This window comes from Pseudochaenichthys georgianus, chromosome 14 (genome assembly GCF_902827115.2).
Source record: "Pseudochaenichthys georgianus chromosome 14, fPseGeo1.2, whole genome shotgun sequence".
Taxonomy (NCBI): domain Eukaryota; kingdom Metazoa; phylum Chordata; class Actinopteri; order Perciformes; family Channichthyidae; genus Pseudochaenichthys; species Pseudochaenichthys georgianus.
In genome coordinates this window covers 10,483,780-10,496,289 of record NC_047516.1, presented here as the reverse complement: position 1 = coordinate 10,496,289, position 12,510 = coordinate 10,483,780, and the positions used below count along the sequence as shown (strand labels likewise).

Genomic DNA, 12,510 nt, shown 5'->3' with positions numbered 1-12,510 from the left:
GTGCATGCATGGGGTGTGTGTGGTGTGTGTGTGTGTTGTGTGTGTGTGTGTGTGGTGTGTGTGGTGTGTGTGTGTGTGTGTGTGTGTGTGTGTGTGTGGTGTGTGTGTGTGGTGTGTGTGTGTGTGTGTGTGTGTTTGTGTGTGTGTGTGGTTTGTGTGTGTGGTGTGTGCGTGCCGTGTGTGTGTGTGCATTTGTGTGTGTGTGTGTGTGTGTGTGTGTGTGTGTGTGTGTATGAGAGACTCACCAGCCCATGGAGGGACTGATCTGTCCGACGCCGCCTGGAGGGAGGGAGTAATACCCCGAGAGGTCCTGGGACTGGTGCCTGTGAATGCCTGAAGGACACACAAAAACACACGCACACACATATATATTAACATACATGTAATCACTCTTTCCTGTGTTGTTTGTTTCCATCAGTTAAGACATCATAAGTATACACACACACACACTGAATAAATGATGCCGCATCTCTGGTTTTTGCTTTTTAAAACACAAACATGTCAGGTCATGTCAGCGGCCCCCAGGCTGGCCCCGGGTCTGATGGGCTATTAGTGCTATTAGTAGTCTGGGAACCTGGTATTAAACACAAAGATGCTCTTAAAACAGATCACAGACCTCTGTTCCCATCCTTTGTGAACCTGTGAGTGTATGTGTGTTAAACCCTAGTTGCATTAAAGTAATTGCGTATTTACAGGTTTTTTTAAAACACTCGAAAACCGTAAAAAAACATAGGAGATGGATTCTTTCCCATAGTGGTCGAGGGTCTTTTTATGGTGATCATGTTTGACGTCTGGAAAAGAGGGATGGTGCAGAAAAATGTTCAGTTGTTACTTATTTTCTGTAAATTATCCGGTATCTTTTTCAAACTCCTCAAAACAACCATGATGATTGTATAGAAACACACTAAGAAAATATGATTTTGAGAATCACCATGGTTTATATCTTGTCCATTAAATGTTTGGATTATTTAAACGCCAAGGTATTCCAGGACTCTTACTGTACTGAATTTGTATCCCGTTGGTTGATTGCACTTATTGTAAGTAGCTTTGAATAAAAGCATCAGCTAAATTAAATGTAACAATGATCAGTGACAATGGAAGTCTGGTTGCTTTAAAGAAGAGAATATTAATTGTATGTTGTGTACATTAATAATCTATAAGAATAGTCCAAATCCCTGCTTCACATACTATCGTCCTGGAAAAAACTAGGAAAATGTGCGTTTCTCGCCCGTGTCCGATGCAGATAGGACTTAGAGAGCCGATAAATATCCGCGATATACTGCAGGTTTCATTTGTCCCGGTACTGAGAGAGCAGATTTTAACCGTCTCAACAACGAAGACAAAAGCCAGATGTTACTGTGTTTCCACCATTGGTAAAGGGGATTTAGTGTGTCATGATGCGGTGTGTGAGTGTGTGTGTGTGTGTGTGTGTGTGTGTGTGTGTGTGTGTGTGTGTGTGTGTGTGTGTGTGTGTGTGTGTGTGTGTGTGGTGTGTGTGTGTGGTGTGTGTGTGTGTGTGTGTGTGCATGGGACCCCCTCCACGGGGCACTGATGTCGCCAGTTGGTTTCAACTGGGTTTACTCTACCACAAGTGAAGTCCCACATAAAAACACACACAGAGATACAGATAGACACACACACCCCAAACAAACCATCTCATATTCTTCTTCTACTTATTAAGCGATAATTGTTTTCCATCAAAAAGACACACAGACTGCTTGACTCTGTGCCCTCATGAGTAAATATCCAGTCTCTCTCTCTGTCTCTGTGCCCTTCAAAGGAAGTCATTTGTCAACAGGCAAGCACCTAGCACTTAGCGCGGCCCGGCTGCTAACCTGTGTTTGCAGCACAGGAATGCTGTAGATGACTGTAATTTGGCCGTGGCTCCGCGCCTGTTTCAGGACCACCCGAGCCACTATAAATCTGGACGACAGGAATGTGACTGAGTCAGGTCGACCTATCTCCGATCCTCCCTCCCCCTGACCCACCACGCCCTGCCTCCCTTCTCTCCTCTCCCATTCTCTTATCTTCCTTTCCATTCTTTCCTTTCCCTCTGCATCTAGACAAAGACAAGTTTAATTGAGTGTCCAGTCAACAAAATACGTTTGTGCTTAGTCATTTATCTATCTAACCTTTATTGCATGTATTTTAGTGTTTTAAATAATGTGGCTATCAATCAGCTTTAAAGCCAAAGTCACTGAAGGCATGTTCACCAGACAAGCAGAACTAGCTAAGGGCTTTCACCTATACGCATAGCATTTTCATTACTCTATAGATAAGTGATGAATCCATTCAAAAAGAAATACAGGAGAACTCAAAGAGTTTGAAGAGATTTTTGGCAACTTCCCTCACTGTTCCATCAGTATCATGTGAGACACAATCAGTGCACAAGGTTCAACATATTAGAGGTCTTTATCAGGGTAAATTCCACTTATTACCAACAACAACAACAACAACAAACTGACGAAAGTTTTAGAGGCCCAAAAAATAAGTGGAAGATTTGTGTCTATAGAGCTGTGAAGAGCCATATATTTTCCCGGGGACAATCATTATATCATAAAACCTTTAAAGTAAAGAAGCGAATTCAACAGCCTTATTTGTGGCAGGTATTTTTAAATGAAATAGAGGTGTGTCCTGCCTCAGTGTTTAAAAACAGCAGTGCAGTATCTTCTTGCCTCTGCTTTTAAAAAAACTAGACTATAGCACATGCTGTAAGCCAGTTCTTGTTTTGCCTGAGGGCTAATATCAGGCTGAATGTGCCCTTAGGGTTAGAAAATATGTTTCTGTCTGTGTTAATATTGAACAGGATAAAATAACTCAACAGATTGCCCCATTAAGCCATATATTATAGATATTACCCGTAAGGAATACTGATGAATGTATTCATAGTACAGTAATTGTACAGTTTAGTTTTACATTCTGTCCACGGTTTTCTATTTAACATGTACATGGTTTATTTTTTTTTATTGCATTTTACTTGACCTAGTTGATGTATTTTTCTTTCAATGTCTTAATTGTATTGCATGGTGCACTATTGGAGTACGCTAATAGCTGTTATGCATATGAAAATAAAGCCTTTGGAACGCCATTAGTAACAATAACAACTTGTTTTGATACAGAGGGTTTTTCTCAATGTCGAGGAAAGGCTCCTCCAGAGCCACTATTTCAAGGATGCTACCGTCATCGAGTCCCCCGCCGAAGGACTGTTCCAATGTCCAGGCTACTTGGACTACCAGCGTCCTTCGTAGCGAGACATTTCGAGGCTGCACACGTGTATCCTCCGCGGTCTTAAAATCCCACAATGCTTTGCGCACGGACTAATTTCCCCAAAATCTGTGGAGGAAAAATGTAAGGGCGGGGGGCCTCTCATATGACGCACACCTGCAGAACTTGCTCGCCTGTTCCACTCTCTTTCGTTTTCCGAATGCCAGGAAGGATTCTTGCCTAGCTTCTGAAGGAAGTGACTCGGAAGATATGTCCTACCAATGAAGCGTCCTCGACATTGAGAAACACCCTGAGATGGAGAACTTTTGCATCCTTTTTCGAAATACGCCATGTTCCTTGAAATGACTGTACGATTAAGATCAAAACAAACGCATGTTAATTTAACTGTTAATCGTTCACACTTGCATTTGAAGGAAACGTTGTGCTGATTTCGGTAAGTCACGTTTGTATGCAGCCGTGTTTGCTGTTGGGAAACCTGCAGGGGAAAACGAGCAGCAGTAATGGGGTAGTTTTCTTTGGAATGCCCCTTTTAAAGAAGCAGCCATCTAATGACAGCTAACGCAACTATCTCACGCTCTCCATGTCAGCGTCTCGGGAAACAACTTAAAAAGGGAAACCATTTGAGTCAAAACCGGCTCTGCGTGAGCTCGGTATCAGAACGTGTGCATGTTAAATAAGAGTCGAAGAGCTGAAAAATAGCATTCCTGCACTGATAATGTGCTATGGTGGTTACAACCACTGAGAGTGAAAGTGCTGCAGCATCTGAGCATTAAAAGGACTTGACATGCAGCCTGTGTGGTGTACATAAAGAGCCCAAGACCAGAAGAAAACTTGTAGTGTTTGGTTACAGTAAGATAATGAGTGCTACATTAGTACCAGAACTTTTGTTAAGAGCAAACACTCAAAAGACCCAGTAAAAGCTAAACTTGTTTTTGTACAGTGTAAAACAACAGATTATGAAAAAGCATGTCTATTATGACTCTTAGTATGTGCCTTATAATTCATCACATTTCATTTACAATACAGTCTCCCTTTTTCCTCATGCTGATTAAAATAGAGTGACTCACTCTCCCAATCAGTCATCTGAAGGTTGTTTTTTTTTACTTCGTCAAAAAATTACTTCATGAGGAAGTTACTTTCAGGCATTTGTTATTCCAGGAAGTATGTTCTTAATCAATAGTCTAGCAGCAAGTCCTCAAAAAAGGCTTTAGTTTTCGATATACCCCTACCCGAGGTAGGACAAATAACAACAATGATTTTTCGTATCTTTAGGGTCTCCTATTAATGAAATTGATTGTTGTCAAATTTTATTTTGGGGGAACAAAATGTTTTTTTGGTTGTTCTTTAGAACTACCACCAATCCCTGAAAAAGAGCCAAATTAGACCAGGCCGAATGTGGGAAAGGTGACAAAAAAGCCCATAACTTGAGATGATCACTCTTCAGATTTTCTGAGGTATGAACCAGGTGTCTGTCCTACATCAACCAAATAGTCAGAACAATTATTAAACTAAAGAAATACTGAATTATAGTTCCTGTAGACTTAGCTTTACTTTAGACGGAAATTGTACTTTTCGGTGATAGGAACATAGGACTCCATCACTTTTCTCTCATTTATCAGAAAAACAGTAATCCCTAAAAAATATACCATTACTGAATTGTCTAGGGTGCTATTGAACACTAACCAGTAGTTGTATGGAAATATCTGGTACAGTTTCTATTGCAAATGAGATTTCTTTAGACATAGGCCTACCTCTTCTCTGAGACAGTCAAATTTCCGAATGGGGGAGAAGTGGCATAATAGCCTATAAGTTAATAAGCATGCTCACTCTGATGGTCTATATTTGGAGAGGGAAATACCACGTGAGTGAACTACATCACCAAATAGTCAGAATAAGATTAGCCTAATAAAATAAAGTGTATTAGTTCTACATTTCAAGCCTCTAAAACATAGGTGTAAATAGTAACAGGTTTTATTGAAACTGGAACCTTAATTCAAAGTACAGTATAGAAATCATCAAATAATTCTGTGAGAGGTCAGTAATAGATACTAGAATATAATGTTAAATGTCAGGTTCCTCAGAAACGTTAGGGGACACATTTTGACATTGTGCACAGCAGGTGCAGAACTCCGTACAGGGAAGGCCAACAGAGAGGCACTGGCACTGCATGCAAGTACACTAGAGATGAACCAAACATGTATTTGCTTGCATAATATATGAAGCAGTACTTCCACACCTGTATCATCAGACCTCACAATGATGCGGGAATATGACTCTGCAAGATGTATGGCATGGAGCACCATCTTTGTGTCCTCCTGATCACTGTACTGTAGTGATGTCAAACTGCTGACATCCTGCTGTGCAGATGCTCTTCACCTCCTCCCCTTCGTCAAATCCTGAGTGTAGTCTCTGTGGGGCAGCAGTGACAATGTAGTGGCTCACAAACACAAGTACAGTGCAGTCTTGTTTCCCACTACTCCTCAAGTACTTCCTGTAGTTTGGGGACATTTGTTTTGCCAGTGATAACATGTGTAGGCCTTCCAGCACTTGCACCTCTCCTTTGCCTCTACAGATCTTTGATTGACTGTGGGCCGTCATACCTGTCAAATACCATGACCACACATTTCATTTCTTGTTTCTATATATATATATATATGTATATTATATGTGTGCCAAACACTCAGTATGATTTTGTGAACGGGTGTGTCAATGCAGGTGCATTTAAAAAATGCAGATCTGTAATGAGACCCAGCTCTGAAGAATAACACAAGTGTTATAACCTAGAGCAAAACAAATGTCCCAAACCAGCTTGGAAGAGTCTTTGCCAGTCGCAAGAGAATTTGTGCTTCTGTTAAATGGAAAAAAGGAAAAGGAAATTGGACTGATGTGCACAAACTTGGATGAACTGAGGTTCATAATTGCATCAGCAACAGATGCAGCCTCGGAAAATCTGCCGCCAACAGAGGATGCATTTCAACAGCAATGTTTCAGACAGCGATATGGTGTCACAAGGCCGAACCCAAACCCTTGTTATGGAGTCCTGTTGGCAAGGGGTGGACTGTCAGAGATGGGGCCATTCAACCAGTGCTATTTACAAAAAACCCAGCACCTAGAGAAGTGAGAGACATTACTCACTTGTATTGCAAAGATGCAAAGTGTGGAGAGAGTGGAAAGTGCCAGTGCCTCTCTGTTGGCCTTCCCTGTACGGAGTTTCTGCACCTGCTGTGCAGAAGAGGGTAGGCCTATGTCTAAAGAAATCTCATTTGCAAAAGAACGGTACCAGATATTTCCATACAACTACTGGTTAGTGTTCAATAGCACCCTAGACAATTCAGTAATGGTATATTTTTTAGGGATTACTGTTTTTCTGATAAATGAGAGAAAAGTGATGGAGTCCTAGTTCCTTTCACAACCAAAAAGTACAATTTCCGTCTAAACTAAAGCTAAGTCTACAGGACTATAATTCAGTATTTCTGTAGTTTAATAATTGTCTGACTATTTGGTGATGTAGGACAGACACCTGGGGCCTATACTGCGAACCTGGTTCAACCTAACCTGGATATGTTTGAGTTAGCCGGTTGGCCTAATCCAAAACATACGCGCTCCTCGCTAAGGCGGTACTACGACGCTGGTTATCAAGTGGATCGCTCAAGCCAGCCGTGTCCTATCTAGTTAGGTGCGCGTTCACATGAAAGGGGTGGTATTTGGAGCATTCGACCAATCACAACATGGAGAAGCGTACTGACAGCGCAGCGTCATACTTCCTGAATGAAAAGTGAACTTTAATACTAGTCAAAAATGAAGAAGTTAAACTTTAAACATCCATGACTTAAACACTTTATCCAGGATAAAAGCCACATAGCTGCACCTGCAAGGTGAATACAGCTGGGCAAAAGAAAAAGTGTTTGAATGCGTACATTAACAAGGTTTATGATATCACTGCCCCGTCTAAAACACGATCTGACTTCAATTACATTTGTCTCGAGTGTTTCGTCAACTTATGTGTTGCTTAAAATAATACTTCTGCATACAGTATGTGACACTGTGAGTGTTGCACGGCCAGATACGGCTCAGCTGACTCAGATCAGGAGATATGTGATACATTATGAAGTGATATGCCGCGGACTGTAACTTAATGTACTCTGATCCGGTTACTTATGTTTGTGGCCGATATTTAAGTAAGCTTTCTTAACGCTAATGTTATAATAGTCAGATTGCTCTGAAGATGGAGGTGATATTCTATTCATGTTCACGTTCACACAGTCGGTGATTTTTGCCGGCCGTCTTTCCTGCGACGGCAGTTTTTTCTGTATTTCCTTTCTCCTGTAATATGACTTGATCGCTTTCAACTCCGCACACTGAGCTCTGATTGGTCAGCAGGCGGTGCTTTCACTGAGTTGAGCTCTTAGCCTGCAACCTAACCTGGTCCCGACCAGGTTAGCTGCTTAGCATATATTACCATGGAGATCTAGCCTGCTAAAAAGAGAACCAGCTGCGTAGGACCGGAAAGCCGGAGTTTTCCCTGAATTTAGCCGGCTAAGCGAAAAGTCCTGCTTCGCAGTATACCCCCCTGGTTCATACCTCAGAAAATCTGAAGAGTGATCATTCTCAAGTTATGGGCTTTCTTGTCACCTTTCCCACATTCGGCCAGGTCTAATTTGGCTCTTTTTCAGGGATTGGGGTAGTTCTGAAGAACAACCAAAAACATTTTGTTCCCCCAAATAAAATTTGACAACAATCAATTTCATTAATAGGAGACCCTAAAGATAAGAAAAATCATTGTTGTCATTTGCTCTACCTCGGGTAGGGGTATCTCAAAATATGAGGGCCCTTCCTGCTAGACTACAAGTAAATACAAATAAATCATAAATATAGTTCAACAAAATGTGTTTCCTTAAGCAGCTTGGGTAATGCAGTTTTAAGGAAACATTACATTAACAGGAATCAAATGTTGCATTTGATAAGGATTTATAATCAATTTTTATAATTTTGTGAGTATTTACAGCAGGAGGATGTTTATTGGTCTGACCCAAAATAAAACTACACTGTCAGTGTTCATGGTAAAAACACTGATGTGTTTCAAATTGTTTTAGGATAACTAAATGAACGATATATCTTAAGCATAGAGGAATGAGATGTATTGGCTTTAACATGGAAACTAGTAGTTAGAGGGATTAATTCATTGTTATCTTTGTTTTTTTCATTAATTAGTAGACGATAAGAAGAATACAGGATATCACTAGCTTATTTTTAAATTATACTCAGAAATGCAGTGAGAATGCAGAGTGCTGAGGTAACTGAAAGACGCTGTTTGCACCTATTTATTCTCACCCAGTAACACCTGGCGCTCATACGGGATCCTACAGAAAGTGTTAATGCGTGTTCATCTTGCACATTAAAGTGTGACTGGGAGTTTCATTTCCACTCTTCCTTTCTGTATTTTGCTCTCTATTGTCTGAGCCAACAGTCAGATCTGAGAACCAGTCAAAGCAAAGTGACGGTGGAGGATCCACTCGACTTTTGTGTGGCATGTTAAATGTGTTATGGTCAGGTGACTGGACGGACCAGCTGGCTCCCATAATGACAAACATAGACCTGCAGGAGGACAACTCATACAGTCTGAGATTAGTCATCATTTCCTGACTACAATTATCTTTAATCAAATCGTATTCAACTTAAACTCTCAGATAAATGTCATGTTTTCAAACCCCTATCAGCAAATCTAAAGCATTGTACCTTCAATTTTCAATTATCTAGAATTCTATTAAAGTTAAAGTAAATCTTAATAGGTAAATCAAAGACCTATGTTAACAAATTTGTAAAAATGAATCCTAAAGTTATAAAGATATGACTTTTATTTGATCCTGATCAAAGTACTGTGCTTACTGTAGTAGCTGAGATCACAGAAACTACGAGTACCACAGAAGCTGTCATCCTTGCAGGATCGGAGGTGGAAGGGGATTAAAGTCTCAACTCCACCGTCATGTTTTGAAACTGCAGCTACATTTAGAATCAGGATTAGGCAAATGTTTATTCTACCACACTTCTGCAAAGGTATGTTCACTTGGCTGGATTATTGTGTTACTTATGATGCTGTGATTTACTACATGTTGTCAGTTTGCGCCAGTAGATCTCTTGGAAATGTACATTATATATATTTTTTAACAAAGGAGTTTGTTCTCATTCTGAGCTAAAAATGTTTACCTTAGTAAGACTTGCATGTAGCAACAGGGTATAAGCAGGAATCCTGAAGTCAAATGTAAGACCTTTTAAGACCTTTTAAGACCCTTTCCATACATTTTAAGACCTCATCGCCACTTTTTTTTTTTTTTTAACCGGTTACATTGGCGACACACTTTACCTCACATTTACTATATACAGTATTGATTGTCCTTCCTCCTTATCTTCCAACCATTTGGAATGAAAGCAAACTTGCTTTTCCCCATAACGATGTTTAACAACCGGCGTAAACGGACCTTTGCGCTATCAAGCAGTGAGCGCGCGATGTCCTGTTCAGATGACGTCAAACCCAACGGGATGCCATAAATAAACTACAGAATCACACTACACACCTACGCCATGATTACATTCAGGCACACTGTAGAATACAACCTCTTTGGACAATTTATATACTTATTGAAAACAAGATACACAATGTAATACCTTGGAAAATGCCGTTTAATACTTTTAATAGCCTTAACTTTAATACTTTTTAGACCCCGCGGACACCCTGAGCAAACATATTTTCTGAAGTTGTTTCAATAGAGGGGTCTTTCATATATCAGGCATACATGATTTATAACATTTGTATTCCTAAAACATGATTGCTGTTGACAGTATTGTGCTTTATCAAGTGATGCAAAGAAATCTTCCCCAGAAACGTTTTGTAATTTTAAACAGTCAGACAGTGGGGCGCTGACGGTAACAACACAGGAAGTAAACTGAAATGTGAGAAAAAAGTGAGATCTCACGGCACAACAAAGGGTTAAAGGAAGAGTTGCAAAACTGTGAGCAGAAATATAACAAACAAAGAACACTTGTGCACAAATATACCACTACAGTTATTACAGTAAATGACTGTCATCTCCAATGAGCTGAGTTCACAGGAACATCCCAACATGAAGCCTCTGAATGCGAAATAAAGGAGTTACATTTAAAATGTTATACTCATGGTTCACAAAATCATTGCTGCGACCATGTAGAACACAAAAGGCTCAAAAAAGATTAGAGAAGTAAAGAAGGAAAATGGTAATCACATCTTTGATTTTCTTTAACCTTTACATTGAAGTCATGCATGAGTGGTATAATCATAGGCTGCGGAGTGAGACAAAGGAACTGGCACAGCACAGAAATGACAAGAGATGATAATAAGAGATATGTACAACGGTGAACCCTGAGGAAATGTAATAATTGTTCACAGAACACATTTTAAATCATAATATATTTTGATCTATTAACAAACATTAAAGTTACTTTATTGTTAAGGTGGAAGAGAAGTAAACCTGGAATTTTTTTCAGCAGGATAACGTAAACACTACCGGACAATTGGGGAAGCTGTTAAGCATGGACCACAACGAATAATCCGTCAAACTTTGAGCAATTTGGTCGAACTGGTCACAAATTGCAGAAACAAACCTGTGACTACTCCCATGAAAATATCACATAGCTCTTTGAAAAATATGATTTAAAATTGGACAAAAACATCAGGTTTTAGTTTATACATTAAACTATGTTCCTAAAACTTCCTACTGCAGACACCTAGGACCCAAGAGCCTTTGATCGGCTTTCGATACACTTCAGCTTTTATCTTCTTATTTTCTGCTAGCAGACCAACTATGATGAGGCTCAGTGATGCAGCAGGACAGAAGAGTAGATATAGGTGTGCCGAAAAATGACATCACCGATGAGGTAACCCTACCTGTGAGAGGTGACAAAAGATATGAGGTGTGTATGCGTGTGTACTGTAAAATGTTCCTGACTGGAAACCCAGTCAGTATTCAGGTGAGATCGTGTTAGAAAGGTTACGTGTAGCAGTGTTTGAGTGTGTGTGTGTGTGTATGTGTAAGGATTTGTTAGAAGCAGGTGGCTCAGTCTGTCATTAAGGGCTGAGTCACTGTGCTAGCGTGAGTCCTGGACCACACACACACACACACACACACACACACACACACACACACACACACACACACACACACACACACACACACACACACACCACACACACACACACACACACACACACACACACACACACACACAGCACACACACACAGCACACACACACACACAACACACCACACACACACACACCACACACACACACACACACACAACACACACACAAATATTCTAGACTTTACATTTTATTTTTTTTTTGATAACTTGGTTTTCCATACTGATGCAGACTATTTTCCTTATGTCCCACTCCAATATCTAATCAGAGCCGGGAAAATACTTTTGTCCAACTCAAGATTTGTTTTTTTCAACCTTTTAATCTCATCCTGTTTTATCACTCTTCTCAGAAAAAGAGTCTTCATCATCACTGTCGAAATCCTTCAATTACAGTCGTTCTTACAAACTGATGCTTTATAAACTCTGTGAAGTTTTCAGGGAGTGTCAATGGATCAATGCATTTCACCTCACCATATCAGGGAGTGATCTCATGGCTGTCAGCTGTATGAAGATGTGACTTATAAGCTGTTGACCGTGAGCCTTTTCTTGGTTTACCCCCTCTTTCCGCATCCAACGACAGCACATTAGCATAAAAAATGCCTTTCAGAGAGGTTTGTACCAAAGATGTCATGCAATACAAATAAAATGGTACGAAAAAGGTAAGTTGTAAGACGTTTTGTGAGTGGCTCAAACTCATCCACTCATTAACACACGCACACACACGGCAATTGAGGCAATGTATCCTTCAGATTTGTATCAAAGACTCTTCAACGTGTGGAAAGGAGAAGCCATGTATTGAACCACCATCTTTGATATTAATGGAAAACCAGCAAGGCGTTGACTTGTATTCATGAACAAGTACTCAACAGATATATTAATACATAACATCATCAGACTCAGGATGGTCAGTTGAAATAAAAAAACAAAGACAATAGAATCAGAGATACCACTATGTTATTCGACATATTGTCAGAGCCCTGTCTATAAGCTGCTTATTTAGCTGCTAGCCTCAGGCAGAAATGATATCTGAACTAATGTGATGTTTTGAACTCTAGACCTGTAGCTTTTTTCCTTTTTCTTTCATTTGGAATCAGATGTTGCTTAGCTCCCTCT

The 12,510-nt window shown here is 40.1% G+C and overlaps 1 protein-coding gene across 1 annotated transcript in view; it reads right to left on the bottom strand.

Annotated features, from left to right (window-relative positions):
- Positions 1 to 12,510, bottom strand: part of tcf7 (transcription factor 7) — an 81,322-nt gene that overhangs the window by 30,444 nt on the left and 38,368 nt on the right. Inside the window, exon 5 of the mRNA XM_034098665.1 lies at positions 246 to 333. Within this exon, the coding sequence (XP_033954556.1) occupies positions 246 to 333 (88 nt within the window). The remainder of the gene's footprint in view (positions 1 to 245; positions 334 to 12,510) is intronic.